Source organism: Bos taurus, chromosome 8 (assembly GCF_002263795.3).
Source record: "Bos taurus isolate L1 Dominette 01449 registration number 42190680 breed Hereford chromosome 8, ARS-UCD2.0, whole genome shotgun sequence".
Lineage (NCBI taxonomy): Eukaryota > Metazoa > Chordata > Mammalia > Artiodactyla > Bovidae > Bos > Bos taurus.
In genome coordinates, this window is record NC_037335.1 from 44,922,765 (window position 1) to 44,949,670 (window position 26,906).

Consider the following 26,906-nt stretch of genomic DNA (forward strand, 5'->3'; position numbering starts at 1 on the left):
CAAGAGGCAGGTCAGGTGGTCTGGTATTCCCATCTCTTTCAGAGTTTTCCACAGTTTATTGTGATCCACACAGTCAAAGGCTTTCGTGTAGTCAATAAAGCAGAAATGATGTTTTTCTGGAACTCTCTTGCTTTTTCCATGATCCAGCAGATGTTGGCAATTTGATCTCTGGTTCCTCTGCCTTTTCTAAAACCAGCTTGAACATCAGGAAGTTCACAGTTCATGTATTGCTGAAGCCTGGCTTGGAGAATTTTGAGCATTACTTTACTAGCATGTGAGATGAGTGCAATTGTGCTGTAGTTTGAGCATTCTTTGGCATTGCCTTTCTTTGGGGTCGGAATGAAAACTGACCTTTTCCAGTCCTGTGGCCACTGCTGAGTTTTCCAAATTTGCTGGCATATTGAGTGCAGCACTTTCACAGCATCATCTTTCAGGATTTGAAATAGCTCAACTGGAATTCCATCCCCTCCACTAGCTTTGTTTGTAGTGATGCTTTCTAAGGCCCACTTGACTTCACATTCCAGGATGTCTGGCTCTAGGTCAGTGATCACACCATTGTGATTATCTGGGTCTTGAAGATCTTTTTTGTACAGTTCTTCTGTGTATTCTTGCCACCTCTTAATATCTTCTGCTTCTGTTAGGTCCATACCATTTCTGTCCTTTATTGAGCCCATCTTGGCATGACATGTTCCCTTGGTATCTCTTATTTTCTTGAAGAGATCTCTAGTCTTTCCCATTCTGTTGTTTTCCTCTATTTTTTTGCATTGATCGCTGAGGAAGGCTTTCTTATCTCTTCTTGCTATTCTTTGGAACTCTGCATTCAGATGCTTATATCTTTCCTTTTCTCCTTTGCTTTTCACTTCTCTTCTTTTCACAGCTATTTGTAAGCCCTCCCCAGACAGCCATTTTGCTTTTTTGCATTTTTTTTCCATGGGGATGGTCTTGATCCCTGTCTCCTGTACAGTGTCACAAACCTCATTCCATAGTTCATCAGGCACTCTATCTGATTGAGTCCCTTAAATCTACTTCTCACTTCCACTGTATAATCATAAGGGATTTGATTTAGGTCATACCTGAATGGTCTAGTGGTTTTCCCTACTTTCTTCAATTTAAGTCTGAATTTGGCAATAAGGAGTTCATGGTCTGAGCCATAGTCAGCTCCTGGTCTTGTTTTTGCTGACTGTATAGAGCTTCTCCATCTTTGGCTGCAAAGAATATAATCAATCTGATTTCAGTGTTGACCATCTAGTGATGTCCATGTGTAGAGTCTTCTCTTGTGTTGTTGGAAGAGGGTGTTTGCTACGACCTGTGCATTTTCTTGGCAAAACTCTATTAGTCTTTGCCCTGCTTCATTCCGTATTCCAAGGCCAAATTTGCCTGTTACTCCAGGTGTTTCTTGATTTCCTACTTTTGCATTCCAGTCCCCTATAATGAAAAGGACATCTTTTTGGGGTCTTAGTTCTAAAAGGTCTTGTAGGTCTTCATAGAACCGTTCAACTTCATCTTCTTCAGCGTTACTGGTTGGGGCATAGACTTGGATTACTGTGATATTGAATGGTTTGCCTTGGAAACGAACAGAGATCATTCTGTCATTTTTGAGATTGCATCCAAGTACTGCATTTCGGACTCTTTTGTTGACCATGATGGCTACTCCATTTCTTTGGAGGGATTCCTGCCCACAGTAGTAGATATACTGGTCATCTGAGTTAAATTCACCCATTCCAGTCCATTTTAGTTTGCTGATTCCTAGAATGTCGACATTCACTCTTGCCATCTCTTGTTTGACCACTTCCAATTTGCCTTGATTCATGGACCTGACATTCCAGGTTCCTATGCAATATTGCTCTTTACAGCATCGGACCTTGCTTCTATCACCAGTCACATCCACAGCTGGGTATTGTTTCTGCTTTGGCTCCATCCCTTCATTCTTTCTGGAGTTATTTCTCCACTGATCTCCAGTAGCATATTGGGCACCTACTGACCTGGGGAGTTCCTCTTTCAGTATCCTATCATTCATGGGGTTCTCAAGACAAGAATACTGAAGTGATTTGCCATTCCCTTCTCCAGTGGACCACATTCTTATATTCAAGAATACTTTTAGCCTAAGTGACTTTAATATGATTTTTTTAAAGAGTGAAAATAAACTAAGCAGTGTATCTAAGAAATTCTTAAAAAGCCTGAAGAAGATATTATTAATAGTAAAAGTTAAAATTAATGGAAGTGGCCACAAAACGCAAACCATAGAAAAGAGAAGTCTGACTAAAAAATACATATTCATGACATATATATACAATATATAATACATCTATATTTTTAAATACATGCACACACATACACTCTATCAGGAATAAAGAGGAAGACATTAAAAGAATTCAATAACAATATTATGTTTAACTATATGACAATAAATTGTACAATCTAAAGGAAATTGATTATTTTTCCAACAGAATATAAATTATAGAAATTTGATTCAAAGAAAGGTTATAAATTTCAAGAAATGAATAATCCAAAAAACTGAGTGCACATAGAAAGCCTTTCAATTTTATGAAAGTATTCATTTTTTATTAACAAAACCTGATAAAGATGGAAGAAAAACCATTCAATTTCAATTATAAAAATATCCTTTTTAAAATAGTAGCAAATCCAATCCAAATTAGAGTTTTTTAGAAATATATAATTTTTCATCATGAAATTTCTCAATGTTTTATATGTCATAGCAGAATAAAAGATAACGACTATATCAACTAATGTTGAACATGCACTTGATGTAATTCAGTAGACATTCCTAATAAAAAGTGAAGTAAAGGGCAATATAGCAGAAAGAAGCTACCATGCTACCAAGCAAACAAAAACATTATGGAGGACAGTGACTACTGCAGGTTATATTATAAATATCAAGCACTGCTGCTGTTAACCACTATTATTCAGTGTTTTCTTAAAGAAGTACAGTGAATGCAATAAGAAAGGAAATAGAAATAAGATGTATAAATATTGCACATGATGAAACTGAGACTCGACTTAAAATCTTTTGTTTTTGTTTTTTTTTATGAGACTCTACTTAAAATCTTTTAAAATTCTGTAAGAGGATTTGGTAAAATGACTAGGTGAAAGATAATAGATGAAACCCAATCATTTTCTTTCTGTGAATTAATAACTGGTGAGAAATACAAATAGAAAAATTTAAATTGTCACCCTATTTAAAAGTGTGACAAGCTAAAATATCTGGGGATGAATTTAGTAAGATGTAAGACAAATACAAAAATATGGATGTAGTAAAAGATATAAAATAACATTTGAAGACAGAACTGGACCATGTTTTTGAATAAGAAAACTTAAAAATTCCTAAAATATTAGTGCTTCCAAAATTAGTATATAAATTTAATATAACTCTGGTCAGAATGCCAAGTTGATAGGGAGTGAACGGCGTGGGCATGTTTTCAGGTCAAGCAATGTGATTTTAAAGTCCATATAAAAATATAAACTTGGAAGAAAAATAGTATGGGAACTTGTAGCAGCAGATATCACAAGCATGCTGTCTTATTACTGCATTTAAGACAACATGTTAGCTTAGAAATATCAAAAAGCCTTTGACTCAGAGAGTCCAGAAATATATTAAAGTATATAGGAAAACTTAATATTTGCTAAAGGAGGCATGTCTTTCCAGTGAGAAGATAGGTTATAAAGTAAAGGATGCTGGGCAAATTAGCTACCCATCTGGAAGAAGATGAGGTTAGTTAGATTCCATTTGAAGTGAGGATCAAATGTTAAAAATGAACTATAAAGATGTTTAATGAAAATATAGGAGAATACATGTTATACATGTAGTATAACACCAGACTTGAAAACCTCTCTCAAGTAAGACAGTAAATCCATAGTCCATATAGGAAAAATGAGTAGATTTTACTATGTAAATATTTAAAATGTCTACCTGACAAGACACCATAAACAGAATCAAAAGATGAACAACACCTGCAGCTCATGAGACAGAGTTAATGTTTAATATACTAGGAGATCTTACAGATTATAAAAGAAAAGTATAAAAGCATGGTATAAAGATAAGCAAAGGACGTGAACTGAAAATGGAAATCATCAGTAAACCTGTGAAGAGAATAGGCCTCGTTAGTGGTGTGTGTACTAAATCACCTTAGTCATGTCTGACTCTTTGCAACCCTATGGACTGCAGCCCACCAGACTCCTCTGTCCATGGGATTCTCCAGGCATGAATACTGGAGTAAGTTGCCATCCCCTCCTCCAGGGGATCTTCCCAAGCCAGGGATTGAACCCATGTCTCTTATGTCTCCTGCATTGGCAGGCAGATTCCTTACCACTAACATCAAATCAACAAAGCCAAAAGCTGGTTCTTTGAAAGGATAAATAAAATTGACAAACCATTAGCCAGACTCATCAAGAAACAAAGGGAGAAAAATCAAATCAATAAAATTAGAAATGAAAATGGAGAGATCACAACCGACAACACAGAAATACAAAGGATCATAAGAGACTACTATCAGCAATTACATGGCAATAAAATGGACAATGTGGAAGAAATGGACAAATTCTTAGAAAAGTGCAACTTTCCAAAACTGGACAAGAAAGAAATAGAAAATCTTAACAGACCCATCACAAGCACGGAGATTGAAACTGTAATCAGAAATCTTCCAGCGAACAAAAGCCCAGGTCCAGACGGCTTCACAGCTGAATTCTACCAAAAATTTAGAGAAGAGCTAACACCTATCCTACTCAAATTCTTCCAGAAAATTGCAGAGGAAGGTAAACTTCCAAACTCATTCTATGAGGCCACCATCACCCTAATACCAAAACCTGACAAAGATGCCACAAAAAAAGAAAACTACAGGCCAATATCACTGATGAACATAGATGCAAAAATCCTAAACAAAATTCTAGCAATCAGAATCCAACAACACATTAAAAAGATCATACACCATGACCAAGTGAGCTTCATCCCAGGGATGCAAGGATTCTTCAATATCCGCAAATCAATCAGTGTAATACACCACATTAACAAATTGAAAAATAAAAACCGTATGATTATCTCAATAGATGCAGAGAAAGCCTTTGACAAATTCAACATCCATTTATGATAAAAACTCTCCAGAAAGCAGGAATAGAAGGAACATACCTCAACATAATAAAAGCTATATATGACAAACCCACAGCAAACATTATCCTCAATGGCGAAAAATTGAAAGCATTTCCTCTAAAGTCAGGAACAAGACAAGGGTGCCCACTCTCACCAATACTATTCAACATAGTTTTGGAAGTTTTGGCCACAGCAATCAGAGCAGAAAAAGAAATAAAAGGAATCCAAATTGGAAAAGAAGAAGTAAAACTCTCACTGTTTGCAGATGACATGATCCTCTACATAGAAAACCCTAAAGACTCCACCAGAAAAGTACTAGAGCTAATCAATGAATATAGTAAAGTTGCAGGATATAAAATCAACACACAGAAATCCCTTGCATTCCTATACACTAATAATGAGAAAATAGAAAGACAAGGAAACAATTCCATTCACCATTGCAACGAAAAGACTAAAATACTTAGGAATATATCTACCTAAAGAAATGACCTATATATAGAAAACTATAAAACACTGGTGAAAGAAATCAGAGAGGACACTAATAGATGGAGAAATATACCATGTTCATGGATTGGAAGAATCAATATAGTGAAAATGAGTATACTACCCAAAGCAATTTATAGATTCAATGCAATCCCTATCAAGCTACCAACGGTATTCTTCACAGAGCTAGAACAAATAATTTCACAATTTGTATGGAAATACAAAAAACCTCGAATAGCCAAAGCTGTCTTGAGAAAGAAGAATGGAACTGGAGGAATCAACCTGCCTAACTTCAGGCTCTACTACAAAGCCACAGTTATCAAGACAGTATGGTACTGGCACAAAGACAGAAATATAGATCAATGGAACAAAATAGAAATCCCAGAGATAAATGCATGCACCTATGGACACCTTATCTTTGACAAAGGAGGCAAGAATATATAATGGATTAAAGACAATCTCTTTAACAAGTGGTGCTGGGAAAACTGGTCAACCACTTGTAAAAGAATGAAACTAGAACACTTTCTAACACCATACACAAAAATAAACTCAAAATGGATTCAAGATCTAAACGTAAGACCAGAAACTATAAAACTCCTAGAGGAGAACATAGGCAAAACACTCTCCAACATACATCACAGCAGGATCCTCTATGACCCACCTCCCAGAATATTGAAAATAAAAGCAAAAATAAACAAATGGGACCTAATTAAACTTAAAAGCTTCTGCACAACAAAGGAAACTATAAGCAAGGTGAAAAGGCAGCCTTCAGAATGGGAGAAAATAGCAAATGAAGCAACAGACAAACAACTAATCTCAAAAATATACAAGCAACTCCTACAGCTCAATTCCAGAAAAATGAATGACCCAATCAAAAAAATGGGCCAAAGAACTAAATAGACATTTCTCCAAAGAAGACATACAGATGGCTAACAAACAGATGAAAAGATGCTCAACCTCACGCATTATTAGAGAAATGCAAATCAAAACCACTATGAGGTACCATTTCACCCCAGTCAGAATGGCTGAGATCCAAAAGTCTACAAGCAATAAATGCTGGACAGGGTGTGGAGAAAAGGGAACCCTCTTACACTGTTGGTGGGAATGCAAACTAGTACAGCCACTATGGAGAACAGTGTGGAGATTCCTTAAAAAACTGGAAATAGAACTGCCTTATGATCCAGCAATCCCACTGCTGGGCATACACACTGAGGAAACCAGAAGGGAAAGAGACACGTGTACCCCAATGTTCATCGCAGCACTGTTTATAATAGCCAGGACATGGAAGCAACCTAGATGTCCATCAGCAGATGAATGGATAAGAAAGCTGTGGTACATATACACAATGGAGTATTACTCAGCCATTAGAAAGAATACATTTGAATCAGTTCTAATGAGGTGGATGAAACTGGAACCTATTATACAGAGTGAAGTAAGCCAGAAAGAAAAACACCAATACAGTATACTAACGCATATATATGGAATTTAGAAAGATGGTAATGATAACCCTGTGTACGAGACAGCAAAAGAGACGCTGATGTATAGAACAGTCTTTTGGACTCTGTGGGAGAGGGAGAGGGTGGGATGATTTGGGAGAATGGCATTGAAATATGTATAATATCATATATGAAATGAGTCGCCAGTCCAGGTTCGATGCATGATAGTGGATGCTTGGGGCTGGTGCACTGGGACGACCCAGAGGGATGGTATGGGGAGGGAGGAGGGAGGAGGGTTCAGGATGGGGAATACATGTATACCTGTGGCCCAACATTGTAAAGTTAAATAAAATAAAATTAAAAAAATAAATAAATAAAATGAGGTGTCATTCTCTGCCCATCAAATTGGCAAACATTTTAAACATGGCAAACATCCAGTGCTGATTAGTATGTCAATAAGCAGATACTCATGCATCATGGAACTGATTTGCTTCACCCTTTTTATACAAAGGAATGTAACAAAGACCCTTCAAATACTTAATGCACTTATCAAGTTGGGATTGATTGCCAGAATTCTTTCCCACAGAAATAAAAGCACTAGAACATTAAAGGTATTTATGTAAGTTTGTTTATTCCTTCTTTGGCTACAGTAGCCCATCCTGGAAACAGTCTGAATGTTTTCCCATAAGGGAGTGTTTGCTTCAATGATGGTACATCCATTTTGTGGAAACAATGCAGTTATTTGTAAATGAGATAAATATGTAATATAGACTTGAAGAAATATATTTAAAATGCCAATAAAAGTAAATGGCTGAAATAAGTGTCTGTATGTGTATGTATAGGACAGGGAAGATTTTGGGAGGATAGTCAACAAACTGTTCCCATTGATTAACTCATTGGAGAGACACTGGTGGAATCTTATTCACTTTTACTTTCTGTGTGTGAGGTGCCCAGTCCTGTCTGACTCTTTGTGACCCCATGGACTGCAGCCCACCAGGCTCCTCTGTCCTGGAGTGGGTTGCCATTCCCTTCTCCAGGGGATCCTCTTGACCCAGGGATTGAACTCAGGTCTCCTGCATGGCAGGTGGATGCTTCACCATCTGAGCCACCAGGGAAGCCCATTTTTATTTGAAACTGTATTTTTAAAATTGGTTACCATGAGCAAGTATCTCTTTTGTATAAAAACATAGCAAGAGAAAAGGTTTGTTGAACTATCCTTTGAAGTTGTGTTATTGAAACAACCCTCATGAAAATCACATGACTTATCACAGGGATAATAGTGAAAAATTATCCACACATCATGTGGGGTCTCTTTTTATTCCATAGGAGGAGAAATGTTCACTCCAGCCTCAATCCCCAGTGGTTCATTTGAGCAACTGACTTGTTTTTATCTTATGAGCATTGGGCATTTATGAAACTGATTATGTCTTCCTCTGCTATGACCACTAGGAATCTCAGAGTCCGCTGGAGACTGACCAGGGTATTCAATGACTATACAGGATTACGTAGTGCACATTCTTTGTACAGCCCATACTGCTGGCACCACCTTGTTCCTCACCTTTATCTTCCCTTTATTTATGCACACATTGCTTCCTTTGTTTTAATTTTGAGTGAGTAAGTGAAAAGTTGCTCAGTCATGCCCGACTCTTTGGGGTCCCACGTAGCCTGCCAGGCTCTTCTGTCCATGGAATTCTCCAGGCAGGAATACTGGAGTGGGTAGCCTTTCACTTCTCCAGGGATCTTACCAACCCAGGGTTCAAACCCAGGTCTCCCGCATTGCAGGAGGCTTCTTTACCGTCTGAGTCACCAGGGAAGCCCCTTCCTGACTACAGTGTGTGTGTATATATATAACCCTGTGGCTATCTCTTAACCTTTCTGGGAGCTGAAAGAGAGGTATGAATAAATAATGACCAGTGATTTCTATTTTAACAGAAACCTGGGAAGGGAAACAGTCTCAACAATGAATAGGCCACTCAGCACAACCAACTACAGATGACTGGCCATTTCATTTACAAAGGTAAGGAAGTACAGTCTATATTTTAATTATTTCCAGTGGATTCATTGTGTTTACAAATACTGTAAATCATGTATCTAGTTCATGGCCTTTAACGTTGACATTATCAGATTAAAAACAGAAAATAAGCAAATAGGAAGAGGAAATTTTGTGGATGTTGTTATGCTGAAAGGGTCAGAACCCAGGAGATGTGGTCTCTGCTGTTAATTACTGTGTGTGGTTAAATATCTGACAAGTGTTAATGTTTTCATTACTTTTAAATATAGCAGTGCTTACTGCAGAATACTTGGAGAATATAGCAAAAAATTAACATGAAAACACAAAGCATTCACAATCTCATCATCTATAGATACTTACCAGTACTTCTGTGGATGTCTTTCCTCCTTCCTTGTACACATATGTAAAAATATATATGATTATAAAGTTTTTAAAAACTATTTTTAATCCATACTTACCTTGGCTTCCATAGTTATTATATGTGATGTACCTTAACTAGTGCAGAACGTCGCAAGTCTAGACAGTAATTATCACATGCATGCTAAGTCGCTTCAGTTGTGTCCGACTCTTTGCAACCCTAGGACTATAGCCCACCAGGCTCCTCTGTCCATGGGATTCTCCAGGCAAGAATACTGAAATGGGTTGCCATGCCCTCCTCTAGGGGATCTTCCCAACCTAGGGATCGAACCCACTTCTCCTGAGTCTTGGCAGGTGGATTCTTTTACCACTGAGACACCTGGGAAGCTCCAGTAATTATCACTGTGACCATTTTAATAGCCATTTACAGTTAACCAGGGCATCCCCAAGCATCTCATTTGCCTCTCCTACATGGATATCCTGGTGAATAGGTCCACGTGGGCTTTGTTAAACATCATCCTACAGGGGGAAACGGAGAAGGCAATGGCACCCCACTCCAGTACTCTTGCCTGGAAAATCCCATGGACAGAGGAGCCTGGAAGGCTGCAGTCCATGGGGTCGCTGAGGGTCGGACTCGACTGAGCGACTTCACTTTCACTTTTCACTTTTCACTTTCATGCACTGGAGAAGGAAATGGCAACCCACTCCAGTGTTCTTGCCTGGAGAATCCCAGGGACGGAGGAGCCTGGTGGGCTGCCATCTGTGGGGTCGCACAGAATTGGACACGAGTGAAGTGACGTAGCAGCAGCAGGAACAGGGGGGAAAACAAAAAACCTTTGAACCCAGGTGATATCTCATGGCTTCCCTTTAACATTATTATCTCTTTTGTGCTGCCTAAAGGGAATTGTTTACAAAATACTAAAAACCATCTAATTATCTGTCCTTCATTTATGTCATTTGTCAACCCCTCATTAAGGTTGTATTTTCAAGCCCCTTCAACTATACTCTTGAAGTTTTTCAGTTTTAATAGCTACAAAGGCTTAGATAAAGTGAAATTACTGAAATGGCATTCTTTACGGAGATCTTCATTCTCTGGGCTCTATTAAACAGTTGAAGATTAAAGAAAATCCTACTCTTACTTGTTAGTAGTAGTGTGTACTAAATTACACTAACATACCCTAATATAAAAATTGGGATCAAATATTTGATTACTCCCTGTATATTCTTAAAGTGCTTATGTAATTTGAGCTTTCAAGAGGGATGATACAGGATTGGGTTTGGTTTTTACCCTGAGCCTGATATTATAAAACATATCAGATAATTCTGCTGCTAAGTCGATTCAGTTGTGTCTGACTCTGTGCGACCCCATAGATGGCAGCCCACCAGGCTCCCCTGTCCCTGGGATTCTCCAGGCAAGAACACTGGAGTGGGTTGCCATTTCCTTCTCCAATGCATGAAAGTGAAAAGTGAAAGTGAAGTCGCTCAGTCATGTCCGACTCTTAGTGACCCCATGGACTGCAGCCTTCCAGGCTCCTCCATCCATGGGATTTTCCAGGCAAAAGTACTGGAGTGGGGTGCCATTGCCTTCTCCAATGAAGAGACTAGAAAAGTCAATTATTCATTTAATAAATTAAGCACATAGAGAGTGGGAAGCAGTAGTGCATGAAACATCTGTCCTTGAAAACTTTATATTCTAATATGGACAGATTAAATGGAACTGAAAGTTTATCTAAGAGAATGCTTGGATTGGTAGGCAGTCATAGGTCTGGTGAGATTGGCTTGCCATGGCCCATTCTTCCATTTTCTTGGATGGTTTTTAGTCACATCCAGCTCATGGCAGTCATTTTGTTCCAGTATAGCGAAATGGCTGGCAGGTTCTTAGGCTTCACCCACACTGTTTATTAAAAGCCCAGGATTTAAAATGTGCTTCAGAGGCTTGTGAGAAAGTCAGAAGTTTCTCCTCCATGGTGTATAGAATGCTCTTCATTGCAATTTAAGATGTGGCCCTTAAATATCATGGCTCCCTGATTATGTCCTTACCCTTATTTACCACATAAGTAACTGACTTTAAGAAGTCAGATGAATTGGAGGAAAAAAAAAAAAGAAAAAAAAAGAAAAAAAAAAAAAGAAGTCAGATGAATTAGAATATACAAAAATCTTATTATTAAAAGATTAGAGGAACACATGTTTAAATATCTGATACCTCACAATGAAAAAGTTTTTATATAAAAGCATTGGAATAAATCACAAAGATAGTCAATAGTTTTAAGTATAAAAATATAAAACTTCTCCATGTTGTAATTATAAACCAAATTAAAAGAAAGGAGCATGGAAGATACTAATAATATGCTGTAAACAGCTTAATAACCTTAATACATTAAAAACCAATAAGGAAACCACTAATATTACTGACCATAATAGGTAAAAAATCAGTACCTAAGACACTAAACACCAATAGATTAGTGAACAAAATAATAGAAAAGCTGAAAGGAGAAATACAGAGAGCTTAAAAAAAAAAGACATATAAACAATATTAACCTTCACTAACAATTTTCAAAGAGGCAAATTAAAATCAGGAGGTACTTTCTTTTACCTGTCAAATTAGCAAAGATAGTTAAAATGATGAGCTATGCTATGCTATGCTAAGTCACTTCAGTCGTGTCCGACTCTGTGCGACCCCATAGACGGCAGCCCACCAGGCTCCCCCATCCCTGGGATTCTCCAGGCAAGAACACTGGAGTGGGTTGCCATTTCCTTCTCCAATACATGAAGGTGAAAAGTGAAAGTGGTCGTTGCTAAGCATGTAATGAAACCAGCTCCCACTCACTGCTGATAGTGTGAATGGGTGTATTCTTCTAGGAAAGAAATTTAGCAATATGTGATAAGAGCTTTCAATTTTTTTAATGACCTAGTAATTCTAGGAAACTAGTTCAATAAAACATTGAAGTTGGACAAAGATAGAAGCACAAAATCATTACTATTACATTATTTGTAGAAACAAAACCCCTGAACCACATCAACTATTCTTCAATATTGGCATTGTTAACTAAAGTATTAACACACATTTATGTTAAGGAAATGGCAACCTGCTCCAGTGTTCTTGCCTGGAGAATCCCGGGGACAGCGGAGCCTGGTGGGCTGCCGTCCATGGGGTTGCACAGAGTTGGACACGACTGAAGCGACTTAGCAGCAGCACAGCATGTTCACACAGTGGTGTCTCTTGCAACTAGTAAAAATTATTCTTACAATGAGGTTTTTATATTCAAATGGGAAAATGCTCATTACATAAATGTTCAGTGAGAAATGCTCGATTAAGATGGTATCATATTTTTCATATGAAAGTACATGGAACAAAAGGGGGAAACAAATATACCAAAACGTGAGTAGTAGAGTTGCCCAAGGGCAGTAGAACTGAGTAATTGTTTTGTTGTGATTCATATTTTTTTGGTACTTTCCAGATATTTTTACAGGAGACATATAATAACCAGAAGAAAAGGGTTTAAGAGTTTGTAGAAAGAAACTTATACACATAATCTGGGCTTCTGGACTTCCATGGCACCTTTCTTAGAGCATATGGAGTAAAGTATGCTACCAAAATGATTTATAAGTAAAGCGTTATTTTGGAAAGATTGGAGAACACAGAATTTTTTTTTTTAGTATTTTAAGGGATTTCTTCCTTTTTTAGAGACCACAGCCGTAACAACAAAAATGTAATTAACCGAAACAGATTCTCTAGGTAACAATATTATTAGCCTATTGTATTTCAGTGTAGAACTTCTGAATTCAAATAGGTCCACTTCTTTCTTACAGATGTCGTCTGCTGCTGAGAATGGAGACACAGCACCTGGGAAGCAAAACGAAGAGAAAACCTATAAAAAGGTGAATGAGTGTGTTGTTTTCTCTTTTTCAGCTCGGAAAGAGGAACTGTTTTATTGCTTAGAATGCTAATATTGCCATAAGCCTTTGCTTCCTCCAAAGCATTTGTATGGAAGTTACTGCCTTAGCTTCCTGTTTCTGTAACAAATGACCAGAAAGTTAGCGGCTTCAACAACATAAATGTATTATCTTACAGTTCTGTAGGTCACCAGTCTGACATAGGTCTCACTGGGTCGAGAGCCAGGTGTCCACAGGACTGCCTTCCTTTCTGGAGGCTCCAGGGAAGAATTCATTTTCTTGTCGTTTCCAGCTGCTTGAGGTTGCCGGTGTTCTCCGAGTCATGATTTCCTTCGCAGCCAGGAAAGGCCAATTGAGTCTTTATCAGGCCCTATCATTCTGACACTTTTTAAAAGTCTTCATTGAATTTGTTACAATATTGCTTCTATTTTATGTTTTGCTTTTGGGGGAGCTGCCAAGGCGTATGGGATCCTAGCTCTCTGAGTATGGATTGAACCTGCACCCCCTGCATTAGAAGATAAGTCTTAACCTCTGGACTGCCAGGAAAGTTCCAGTTCTGATACTTTAAATCAAAAGTCCCTAACTTGCGGAATCTAACGCCTGATGATCTGAGGTAGAACTAATGTAATAATAATAGAAATGAAGTGCACGATAAATGTAATGCTCTTGATGGTAGTTTGCTCACTCAGTCATGCCATCCGACTCTTTGTGACCCTATGAACTGTAGACTGCCAGGCTCTTCTGTCCAAGGGATTTTCCAGGCAAGAATACTGGCATGGATTGCCATGTCCCTCTCCAGGGGAACTTCCTGACCTAAGGATCAAACCCAGGACTCCTATATTGCAGGCAGTCTCTTGCATTGCAAGTGGATTCTTTTATCGACTAAGCCACCAAGGCAGCTGCTTTGCTAGAGTTATCCTGAAATCACCCCCTCACCCACCCAGTTCTTCGAGAAAATTGCTTGCACAAAGCCAGTACCTGGTACCAAAAAGGTTCGGAACCACTGCTGTAAAGAATGCCTGTGATTATATTGAGTTCCCCTGGATAATCCAGAATACTCCCTTTATTTTAAAGTCATCTGATTAGGAACCTTAATTTCCTCACTGCCCTTACTCCTTGTTGTCATGTAATGTAGTATATCCACAGATCCCAAGAATTTGGATGTGGACATCTCAGGGTGGCGGTGGGGGACATTTTTCTGCCCACCACAGTTACTGTGATAGAATATCAACAGAAGGGAGTTACTTGAAAACCCTTCCTAAGAAGAAGGTCCTATGTGTGTGAAATGTTCTGTGTCTACCGTAAGAATCTTTTAATTGACTTGCTACTTACCACCAAAATTTTAAACATTTTCCACCCTTAAAAAAGATTTTTAACATGAAATTTCATCACACCCCTTACTAAGCCTCTCAGATTACATGTCTTCAGCCCATTTCACAAAAATCTCTTTCCACACTTCCCAACATTCCTTGCCTGACTACTCTTTGACTTCAATAAACTCTTGGTTCCTGGCAACCAAGCTGATGTTCAGAAGCATTACTGGGTAATATATGTCCCCAAGCACCACTGTTCCTGATTTTAAATTGGCTATACATTTTACCTTTTAAAAGACCTTGCTCTCCTTCTCTCTTGGGAGTAGATGGTTTGTGTATCGTAGGTTTATTATACCTTAACATTTCCTTTTGCATTTTGCTCTGTAATGGATAGCTAGCAGGAAGTTCTGTCATAAAGTACATGAGCCATGTGATCTACCCATAGACTCAGGTCATGGAACTAACATGATATATTTCCTGTTCCATTTTCATGTGGAATAATATGTACTTTTTCCTGGCTTATCTTTTCTTTTGACTTTTCTACTCAGCCAAACCTAGACGTATCAACAGAGTGGCTGCCACCCAAAGTGGTGATGTGTATGGGGACTGCTACTGCTAAGTCGATTCAGTCGTGTCCGACTCTGTGCGACCCCAGAGACGGCAGCCCACCAGGCTCCCCTGTCCCTGGGATTCTCCAGGCAAGAACACTGGAGTGGGTTGCCATTTCCTTCTCCAATGCATGAAAGTGAAAAGTGAAAGTGAAGTTGCTCAGTCGTGTCCGACTCCTGGCGACCCCATGGACTGCAGTCTACCAGGCTCCTCTGTCCATGGGATTTTCCAGGCAAGAGTACTGGAGTGGGGTGCCATTGCCTTCTCCAAAGAGTAGGGTAAATATTCACAAGCTCTCATATGTCATGTTGTAGCTTATAAAATTTGTAAATCTGAACAGAGACAGCAATACATTATTATTTATTTTTTAGCACAGGTAGAAAATGAAATCCTACCTGATATACCCAAGACTCTGTAAATTCGGTCAAACGTGAGACCAACACAGAGATGGTCAAACTGCGAGCTTGACATTGCTTGATCACTTTCAGGCAGTTTTCTCAGTCCGCATCAAGATGCACTGTGATTCTTGACTCTGTTCTGCTTTACAGGAGCTCTCTAGTGATGCACAAGTGATAGAAGGAATGTGACCAAGCGATCTTGGAGTCTGCTAAATGTGTCTAGCCCAAGAAGTAGTAAAGTAGGTTTTCAATAATATTATAGGTATGATTCTATGATGAATGTCTCTAACAAGAAATTTGGCTCAGCATATGGGGAAGGTTATAAAAACTAAAAATCACATTGTAGGAAACTTGAGGACAAAAACAATGATGTATTTTCATGTGTGATGACATAACTTTTTAATGATCTCTGATTTTAAAAGGAAGATTAACAAGAGAAGAGGTGTTTAGCCTTTTTATAAGAAAAGCACCACAGCACAACACAATGCCTAGAACTATAGCCCTCAGTTAATATGCTGTTGATATACAAAGCAAGAAGAAGGGATCACATAGAGAAAAAGTGTTGCTTTGCTGACAGGTAATGGCTCCGCTAAACTATTCAATTTAGTTCTTCTCCATTAAGCAAAAGGTCTTTAAACTCGAGGTGTTAATGGTGGACTTAGAAGAGTTGATAGCAGGAGTTACATTAGCTGCCGGAGATGTGTTTGTCTTTAGGCCCAGTTAAACCATTTCCCAGATAAAAGAACTTGAAGCTAGGATAGGGAAACCACTGAGTGAACTTTGAAAAATTAGGAGACTGGAAGACTTACCGAAAGTCAGGAGATGAGCAAATACCATCCCTGGTTTCAAAAATGAGGGAAACCATTCTGGAGACCAGACGTGAAACTGTTCCTCAGCGTAATTTGAGCATGGATTAGTATAGTTATGTACATTTAGAGAAGAAACACGTGTCTTTTACAAAGCTGCAGAGGTTCATAAAGATGGAGTTTATGTTAAATTAACTGCACTTCCTGTTATGAAAGAATCATTAAATTGGTTGCAGATAAGGAGAATTCTCTAGTTTAATGAATCTTGATTTAAATATAGCTGGCATATTCTTGTTGCATCCTTTCAGACAAGGTGGAAAAGTATGGATAAAGTATTATAATTAGTAGGTTGTACCTTGTTAGACTAATGTTCCCAAAGAGTAGAAGTTTTATTCCTTATTCACTTAGTCTTTACCAACAAGATGCATAAGCTGTCCCTGTGTAGCTTCATATTTTTACCCGTGACCTTCATGAAGACATCGAATTTATACTCTGCAAATGTGCAGATGACAGAAAGCTGGGAGTAATAGCAGACTAGATTGGTGTCATCAAACCCACTATACATTTCATAACTATTGCCCTTTTTATAAATACCTTAAAATTAAATTTCTTTCCCAGTCTTGAAACCTTGACCATGGGGTATGCTCTTTTAAATGACCCATTGGATTTTGCCTGTGACTGACACCAGTCCAGGTTAAGAACACCCTTATCTTGGGTGCTAGGTGTGAGAAGAATATCAAAAGAGTTTATAAGGGTGGGAGCACCAAGACATGAAAACAATTTTAAAACACAGTAGTCTGTAACAAAGGTTCAAAAGAGGAGAAATCGATGTAGGGTTAGAGTTAATGAGAGGGTTTAGGTTTTCTGTATCAAGATTCATTGGGCAGCTGCCAGCAACACTCAGCATCATAAGTGCTGTGATGTCCACGTGTTTTTAGGGAACACTCAGAGTTCATGGAACACGGGTATGCTCTCTGAGTCTCAATTATTTTCATGTGACTGTTTAGGCTGACTGCTTTTTGTTCCTACGGTTGACCATTTCTCTAATCCATTATCAGTTCCTGGCAAGCCCAGGAAGAATAGTTAAAATCAGTTGGGAAGGTTAATGTCTTTAGCTAATGACTGAGACAAGAATTTTGATTTTAGCTGCTTAAACATGTTGCCCATGAAAACAGATATTAAGAGCTGCCTGGCTTTATTAAGGAGTGTGGTGTTTCTGTTCTCAGTTCATTTATTGGGTATCTTCTGCAAGAATTGTAAATGAACAGGCCTCAGGGGCCAGGTAGATAATAAGGGAATAAAACAAGCAGAGAGAACATGGTAAACAAGAGAATACATTCCTTTTATAAAGGGGACAGATGGCCTTAAGCACTAGCTAATAAACCTTTGTGTGAGGCCTTACCCAGGGTTGCCAGATAACTGATTTTTCACAAAATAAAGAATGTGGATTCTGATGTAAAACTCCTAATTGTTGAAAGATTGGCAACTGATTCAAAATTATTCAAAATTACACTCAGGAAGTCTGTACAAGGTGGAAGATAACAAAGACTCTGACCCTTTCCCTGAATGATTTTCCCTTTAAAAACCTTCATTTAAAATAAAATTAAAAAAAAAAAAAAAAAACCTTCATGGTCTGGCAGAATTTTGCAGCTGGTTTCTGGACAGGAATCCACTGTTTCCCCAGGTGCTAGTCTCCTAAATAAAGCAAACTTTCTGTTTCTACCAAAAAAAAAAAAGCCCCGCAAAACAAAACAAAGAAAACCACTTTGAAAAAAGCAACAAACTGTATCAATTGTATCTTGTCCTCACATGGGGGCCAGTTTGCAATCTCTGCACTGTTTGGGTAAGGAGGTGAGATAGGAGAGAAAGATGTAAAAGAAATGCATATAAGGCCCGGTCCTTTCTTCCTATATCCGTACAATTTATTTAAGAGAAAAGAAATAGGAGACCCACATGAAAAAAATAAATAAGTCAAATTGATATTAAGTGCCAATACAAGTGGCATTTTACTTAATCCTCTAACAAATCCTGACAAGCACAAAGCTCATTACAGTCGTCTGGAGAAATGTCCTTTTTTTGGACTTGTTTGTTAGCAGAACATTTTGCTGGGATAACAGTTTCTTAGATGCCTCATTGCTTTTTGTCATGGCAGAAAATCCCACTCGTTCAGGGACTGAGTGTTGATTGATCTACTCGTTTGTCTCAGTGACGGGGAATCGAATAGGCACAGGCACAGAATTATCGGGGGTGAACGTAATTTGTTGGAGGGACAGGAGTCTGGTCTAAACAAAGCTAAGTGTCATTGTTTGGAGAAAGCAGAGGAAATTTTGAAAGTGTGGCCTGGCTGTACGTGACTGCTAGCTTTGAGTGCTGGTTGGAGGCCTTTGGATTTCATATTCTGAGCCAGCACCATCCATTAGAACTTTTGGTGGTGATGGAAATGTTTTGGTGGTGGTAGAAATGTTCTATGATCTGTATTAATACAATAGTTACAAGCTGTATGTGGCTGTTGGACTTTTGAAATGTGACCCATGTGTTCGAGGAAGGAATTTTTAAAATTTTAGTTAAATAAACTCATGTGGCTAACGGCTACCATATTAGATAGCACAATTCTAGGCAGTGAGGTACTGTGACATTGGTTTGGTGGTTAGTGGCATGATGAAATGACAGTACAAATTACAATGAAGGTTGGCCTGAAAGTTTTCCATCATAGTAACTGATAGAAATTTTCTACCATTGGTGGAACTAGAGAAGTTTGAAGATGAGATTTTTTTTTTTTTTAGCAATGTCATAAGGAAGGAAAGAAGGAAGCAGAAAGCAGGACATCAGTTCACTTTATGAGTGGTTTAAACTTGAATAAAATACTAATGCTGGAGGCCTGAGTTTTCTTTCTTTGGGATGTGAGGAAATTGCCCACATCTACTCCCACCCTTCCAAAACAAATATGTCATTGTGGCTCAGTGGCTTATCCCAGGTCACCTAGCAATTCTTTATCAGGGACATGAAAAGTTCCAGCCATAGGATGTCCTAATTTTGTGACTCGTCCATCAGAATCAATCAGTGTTTCCAGGTTGGCTGGCTGTGGACAGGCATGGGGAATTTTTAGTGCTGCCATTTGCTTTTCTCCTCCTCTCACCTCTCCAGCCAAAAGTTGTCATTCCAGGCCTGACCCGCCCTCCTCTATTCCTCCTTCCATCCTGGGCCTGCCTACAATAGGGCCTCCTCCCCCCAGGAGATTCTGGTTTTGATGACTTCCACAGGCTGCTGTAGGTCTGGAGGGTCCATCTTTAACACCAGTACCTCGACTTCAGGTGATCTCTTCATCATGTTAACCAATGCCCACCAAGATGGGCACACTTAGTGAGACCACTCACAATGACCTGGTAGGAAACTGACCACTCTAGCTATAAACAGGGTCCTTGAGCCAAACTCCCCAGGGTCCTTTTTTTCATTTTGATTTTTAAGACCTAGGTTGTCATGTAAATCCATTGTCTCAGCCCGTGTCCCTCTCAGTGGAGGCAGGCAGGGACAGGTGGGAGGAGCCAGGCCTTCCTCGGTCCACACTGTCAGTGAAGATGTCCTTGATGACATTTTTTTAAATTATTTTAATTGGAGGCTAATTACTTTACAATATTGTAGTGGTTTTTGCTGTACATTGACATGAATCAGCCGTGGGTGTACATGTGTCCCCCACCCTGAATCCCCACCCACCTCCCTCCCCATCCCATCCATCAGGGTTGTGCCAGTGCACCAGCTTTGAGTGCCCTGTTTCATGCACTTGATGACTTTTGAAACATGAGTGAACTCATGACTCAGCAATACTTAGAACTAAGAGGAAATATTTATTTAAATACAAGCTCTTTTATAAAACATCCATGGGAAGATACACAGGCAGATGTCAACATCGCCTGCCTCTGGGGAGAACTGGGTGGTGGGAATCTTGGGTCGAAGGAAGCTTTTCTGTATGTACTTTTGATGCATATTTAACTTTGAACCATATAAATGTTTTGCTTATTCAAAAATTGAAAAAATAACATTTTGAGATGGGAAGAACGGAGAGCTGGCATGTGTCCCAGCACTAACTGCTCTTCTTCCCTTTAGCCTCCACTTCCAGAAATAAGACCTTTGCCTTCTGCCCTGATGGAGCTACACTCTATAGCTGAGCAGAGACAACCTTGTCTCTGTATTGAGCAGCCCTTGTCATCAGTAAACCTCCACTGGTCTATAGGAAGAGTGATCCTGTGGCATTCCGAGTGTTAGCGTTAATATAAGTTCATGTTCCCACACACAGTGAGGTGGAGTTTGGAGCAGAGAAAGGTTTATTACAGGGCCAGGCAAGGAGGCTCAGGCACTAAAAACTCTTGAGCTCCCTGAAGGGTTTTGGCAAAGCATTTCTGGGGTTTTTTTTAATGACTTTATTTTTTTAATTGAAGGATAATTACTTTACAAAATTTTGGGGTTTTCTGTCACACATCAACAAGAATCAGCCACAGGTACATCCATGTCCCCTCCCTCCCGAACCTTCCTCCCACCTTCCTCCCCATCCCACCCTTCTAGATTGTCACAGAGCCCCTGTTTGGCAAAGCATTTTAAAAAGCCAGGCGAGAGAGCTGGAGAGTCACAGGATACCTGATCAGATTGTAAACAATTCTCTGATTGGCTGATGCTGAGGGAGCAGGGTGGTGTCATGGGGGTTACCTTCATCAGTCCTTAGGCTCAAGGAGACCTGGGGCTGTTTGCTCATGGACATCAAGTAGTTAACATCTTCCATTTGGTGGGGCATTTTCACATCTGTGAAACAACTCAGGAAATTTGCATCAAGGACCATTTTCTATGTACTTTAGAGAGGAGCTGAAGCAGAGCATGGGGAGGTGGGGGCGGAGGGGGGGAAGCCTGTCCTGGGAAGGCGCCATAGGGTCCTGCTAGGTTACATTATTCCTAATCCACCTTACTCCACAACACCCTAAACCAGTGGTTCTCAACCAGTGACCCGGGAACAATCAGCAATGTCTGGATGCATTTTGTTTGTCACAGTTGGAGGGTGGTACTGTTGACATCGAGGAGGTAGAAGCCAGGATGCTGCTTCCTACTATGGCCAAAGCAGAGCTCACAGCAAAGAACTATTAAAATGTTAGTAGTGAGAAGGTTTTTCAACCAAACCCAACTGCCCTTTTAAGTGGAGGATAGATGTCAGTGACTGAGCACAGACTCACGGATATGAGTCCAGCTCTTTTAGATACTAGTTGTATCATCTTGGGCTGCCCAGGTGACTCAGTGGTAAAGAATCTGCCTGCCAGTGCAAGAGACACAGGAGACGTGGGTTCAATCTCTACGTTGGGAAGATCCCTTGGCAATGGCAACCCGCTCCAATATTCTTGCCTGGGAAATCCCATGAACAGAGGAGCTTGGCAGGCTACACCCCATGGGGTCGCGAAGAGTTGGATATGACTGAGCATGCACACACTGTATCATCTTAGGCACTTTCCCTAATTGATCTGAATCTTAATTTTTCTCACTGATGAAATGTACTTAATACCTGCCTTTACCAGCTCACAGCACTGTGAGAATCAAATGATTTAACAATGTGAACAAGTCCTGGGAAAAATGGAATGCCAAAGAGTGAAGTCTCTGTTGAATTAGCAAAAGCAGGATCTCTCAGCCTCTGGTTTCTAATCAGATTAGTTCTGTTAGAACTGAGCATGGCAGGCAGTGCAACTACCTCCCCCCAGTGCTGAAGAAGTGTCACTTAGCATTCTCGAGCTGGCCCTGGTCTGGCCTGGGCATCAGAGAGTAGATGGAGCTGAAAGAAGACAGTCTTTCCTTCCCAACAGCAGGGGTTTCAGAAATAAGAGAGAAAGATGTGCTTCTAGTGGTGGGCTTCCTTGGCACTTTTTAAATTAAGCAACAAGGAAATGAGCTGCCCCATTCAGAGAGGGGGAGTTCTTCTAATCTCATTCGATGTAGAAGCATGTATTATCGTCTACCATTGCCATCCACCCCTTTGTACAGATCTTCCCTCCAAGTCTGTCAGCTTTCATAGAGGATCACCTGCCCTTCTGACTTCTTTCTCGAAAAGTCCTCAAGCAAGTGATTTGAAATCTTCCTTGATGACTTTCAAGCAAGATGTGGCAGGTAATTAAGCAAAAACAATCTGAAACTTCTAAATAGGAGAAGCCCCCCTATCCTACCCCAGGGTGATTACCTTAGCTGTTCATTCCTAAGTGACCTCTTTTAGCACTCATATGGCCCTGATCCTGTTTGTTAAGCTACCCAGGTTTGTTATGCTTCTGCATCCTGGTTAATCATGGAAATTCCCCCAAACTCTGACTCCAGGGGATAATAGGCTACACCCAAACTTACTGCACAGCTTCCTTCCAGGGCAACAAGAAACACTGCATTGTTACATTTGGTGTTCATGGCAGGCTGGGAGGCTGGAGTTTCCAGTGTTTCTACAGCCAGTTGGGCCATCTGAGCTGGAGCTCCTGCTCCCAGGGCACAAGGGCACTTTTGTTTTCAAGTTAAAAGGGTTAATATCTACAGGCCATCTGCATGCCTCCCTGCACAGCTTGGCCAATGGGGTTCTGGTCTGGTCAGCCAGCCTGTGTCCCAGTGCTCAGGGCTTAACCATTTTTATCACTACCACCCCACTTCCCTCTCCTCGTGTGCTTAAGGATTTTTAAAGGTAGCTCTTAAGATATTGCATAAGATCATAGAATTTTAAAATTCTGAAATTCTTCATTCTAAATTCCGAAAATGATAGACAATGTGTGTTAGGTTCTAGGTGTTTAACTACTTAACAGATGCTGATAGGACATATGCCATGTGCTTATTCAGGACTTTTAATATTTGATGACATTAGGATCATTGGTTGCTGGAAGCATCTTATTTATCAAACTCAAGTGGGTTTATTCTAGCCTTAAATCTATTATTTCATCAAGTTAAAGTGTAATTATTATCAACTGCAAGCACTTTCAAAGCTATGCTGGTAATAAGAGCTAACATTTATTAAGTGCTTAACGTATGCTAGGCACCATTTTAAGCACTTTAGAATTATTAACTCACTCTTACAACAACCCTATGAATTAGGACAGAGGACAAAACGAGGTACTGAGAGGTTAAATAACCTACTCTGGGCCACAGAACCAGTAAGTGGCAGGATAAAACTGGGATTCTAACCCCAACTGTCTCTGTCTAGGGTCCGTCAGATCCTAGCGATCATGGAACCAGCACACTGTCCTCTGAACACTGTGGTGCCTACGACAGACATTAAAATGGAAAAACGCTCCATTATCCAGTAGAACAGTGGGGGCCAGTGGCACAGACAAAGCCAGCCGTCTTTAGAATGGGAAAAATGAACAAAATTCAACAATTTTAAAGCGTGATTTCCCTAATTGGGTGGTCCAGAAGCCAAATTTTCTCCTCACCCCTGAATATAGAATCCGAACTGTAGCCTCAAAAATACTTTTCTCTAGAAAGTACGTCATTGTTCAGTCACTAAGTCATGTCTGACTCTGCGACCCCATGGACTGCAACACGCCACGCTTCACCATCTCCTGAAGTTTGCTCAAACTCATGTCCACTGAGTTGACAAGAGTACATAGTCATTTTGAAATGAAAAAACAAATCAATCCCATGGGCACTGGCCAGAACATGGGAAAGAAAATGAGAAAGTCGTAACTTCAAAAATCATTCTTGACCACAGCACTCCAAATTGACAGGGAGGGTTGAGATCTACTTGGAGGGGTGGCATATTCTGGACTGTTTTAAAAGCTAAACACAATGGAGTATTACTCAGCCATTAAAAAGAATACATTTGACTCAGTTCTAATGAGGTGGATGAAACTGGAGCCTATTATACAGAGTGAAGTAAGCCAGAAAGAAAAACACCAATACAGTATACTAACCATATATATGGAATTTAGAAAGATGGTAACAATAACCCTGTATACGAGACAGCAAAAGAGACACTGATGTATAGAACAGTCTTATGGACTCTGTGGGAGAGGGAGAGGGTGGGAAGATTTGGGAGAATGGCATTAAAACATGTATAATATCATGTATGAAACGAGTCGCCAGTCCAGGTTCGATGCACGATACTGGATGCTTGGGGCTGGTGCACTGGGATGACCCAGAGGGATGGTATGGGGAGGGAGGAGGGAGGAGGGTTCAGAATGGGGAATACATGTATACCTGTGGCAGATTCATTTCGATATTTGGCAAAACCAATACAATATTGTAAAGTTTAAAAATAAAATTAAAAAAAAAAAAGGAAAAAAAAAAAAGCTAACTGTTCCATAGACTGTCACAGGGGGAGTAATGACTCACTAAAAATCTGCTCAATGGCTAAAAGATCTGATAAAGGAAGCACTGGGTCCAAGGGTGACTATTTTAGAAGTTATTTTCCCCTGTGGGAATCAAGTTCCCCCAAAAAGCACACCTGCCTTTTCTGGCGAGTGCAGTTCACTGTGTCTAATGCTTTTGTTGTGAAAGGATGATCGTTTCTGGTGAGTTCAGTTCACTGGGTCTGAGATTTCTGTTATGAAAGAACAATGAAGAGGCTCACTCTCTGCTTGGAAGCCTTCACCCCAAAGACACACAGCACATCACTAAGGAGAGGAGAAAAAGAGGGTGGATGTGGTCTCTGGAGACTGTAATAAGATATTCTATCCTGAATCTATTTTATTCAACTCCCAATGCATATATATATACATACACACACAGACACACATGCCTAGACACCAGAGGTATAAATTGGGTGTGATTACAAGGAAAATAAAGAGTTATAAGGAATTGGGTTCAATCATAGGGTCTAGCTGCACTTCCTTCCCGGTGGAGAGGAGATGAGCCACTCTCACTCTCATGCCAGAGCTCTCTCTCCATCCAGGGTGTGCTGTCATCTACTTTGCATTATGGACCAGGCTGCATTTGGTTATTGAGCACAGAGCTCATATATAGACTGTCTTGGTGACATTCTAGTTCTTCTGAGCTAATTTTTCATATTGTGGCTTTGTTGTTTTTAAGGGTGTGGTCAGTGCCTGGGCTGTAAAACATATCTTTGATTGTATGATACATCTGTGGATTCACTCATTTATTTAGTTGGCAAATAGTTATTTAGCTTGGCACTGAGCTAGGCCTTGGAGGTAAGGCAGAGGCAAGATAGACATAGTGCGGCCCTGATCCAGCTTTTGTACTTGCGGTAGAGACGGACCCGAAAAAGTAGACATAATAAAATGATTACCACCTTTAAAAGCGTTACGAAGAAAATCACCATGGGTAGGGCTGCTACCTTTTAGACAGGGTATTCAGGGGGTTCTGAGGAGGTGACCCAGGGCTGGGATCACAAGCTTGAGAAGGAGCCAGCTAACAGAAGAGTGGAACTGAGAACTTTCTTGATAGAACAGCTTCCGCTGAGCCCTGGGGGCAGGAAGGGGTGCATGAATTCAAGCACCTAAAGGCGAGGCCAGTGTAATGGAGGGTCCCAAGCCTGGAAGAGAGAGAGAGTGAAGTGAGAGCAGTGGCTTTCGACTGGGGCTGGTGTTGTCCCCCAGGGTCACAGGACATTGCTGTCACATCTGGGGGGAGGGGATGCAAGTCGTGTCCAGCGACTAGACCCAGAGATACTGCTACACATCCTGCGATGCCCAGGACAGTCCCCCGAAACAACTGTCTGCCCACAGATGTCAGCAGTGCTAGTCTGAGAAACCCTGGCTTAGAGAACTAGGCAGACGCTTAAGCTAAGGTGGAAGTCTAGGAAGAGGGAGAGGAATAAATTCAAGGTATATTTCAGAGTTAGGATGGACTGGACTGGTTTGTGGTTGTAAGTGGGGGTGAGGGCATGACCGGAATGATCGATGAGCCAGCATTTAACTTGAGCACTTGGGTGGCTTTTGTGACTATTGATCAAGATGGAAAAGAATGATATGGGGGAAGGGTTGTGAGGGAAAATCAAGGTCTCCAGTCTGGACATGTCAGTTTCAGGGTGTCAGTGAGTCACTGAAGGAGAGAATCAAGTAGGTCGTTGGAAGTGTGGATTTAGGATTCAGGGAAGAGGTCAGGGTTCTGCTTCAGTTTGTCAAACTGTAGATTCACAGTGAGATAGATGGAAAAGCGAGGCCCCCAGACTAAGGAACACCCACATTTTGGCTTTACCTCCATATAGCCTCCTCTAGAGTGTCAGATTTTTAAAATAAACAAAATTGGCCAAGTCCTTCCCTTAGGATTTTCCACTGGCCTTCTGTTACCTACCCATGCTCCATGGCACACAAATCCTTTACAGTCTTCCCCTCACTGGCGTGTCCAAACCCACCTCCTGCGGCTACGTTGAACACACCCGACTCCAGCCGCACTGAGGTATCTATCCCAGGTCTATGCTGATCACTGTGAATGCCTTCATTCTGGAAACAGCTCTCTCTTGGCCCTTCCCCATGCTCCCAGGCTGTGACTGTTAGTCACTGCTTCCCAGGCTGCTCTCAGTCTCCTGCACTTACCTCTGTTACAT

General features: G+C 40.3%; 1 protein-coding gene and 1 long non-coding RNA gene across 8 annotated transcripts in view; one reads left to right on the plus strand and one right to left on the minus strand.

Moving 5' to 3' along the window:
- Positions 1-26,906, plus strand: part of PIP5K1B (phosphatidylinositol-4-phosphate 5-kinase type 1 beta) — a 346,077-nt gene that overhangs the window by 114,606 nt on the left and 204,565 nt on the right. For all 3 annotated transcript variants that reach the window (XM_015472494.3, XM_015472493.3, XM_002689633.6), the window contains 2 exons: positions 8,953-9,037; positions 13,199-13,267. In XM_015472494.3, coding sequence (XP_015327980.1) covers positions 13,199-13,267 — 69 coding nt within the window. In that variant the 5' untranslated portion in view covers positions 8,953-9,037. The remainder of the gene's footprint in view (positions 1-8,952; positions 9,038-13,198; positions 13,268-26,906) is intronic.
- On the minus strand, positions 13,130-26,866 carry LOC112447800 (uncharacterized). 5 transcript variants are annotated; one of them, XR_009495573.1, is made up of 4 exons: positions 26,654-26,866; positions 25,695-25,892; positions 15,600-15,759; positions 13,130-13,232 (listed from the first exon to the last, which is right to left on the minus strand). It is a non-coding gene; the product is annotated as an uncharacterized lncRNA (long non-coding RNA). The 5 variants fall into 5 exon arrangements; XR_009495575.1 differs by lacking the exon at positions 15,600-15,759 and having other exon boundaries at positions 13,218-13,232; positions 26,654-26,862; XR_009495574.1 differs by lacking the exons at positions 13,130-13,232; positions 15,600-15,759 and adding an exon at positions 24,927-24,941 and having other exon boundaries at positions 26,654-26,862.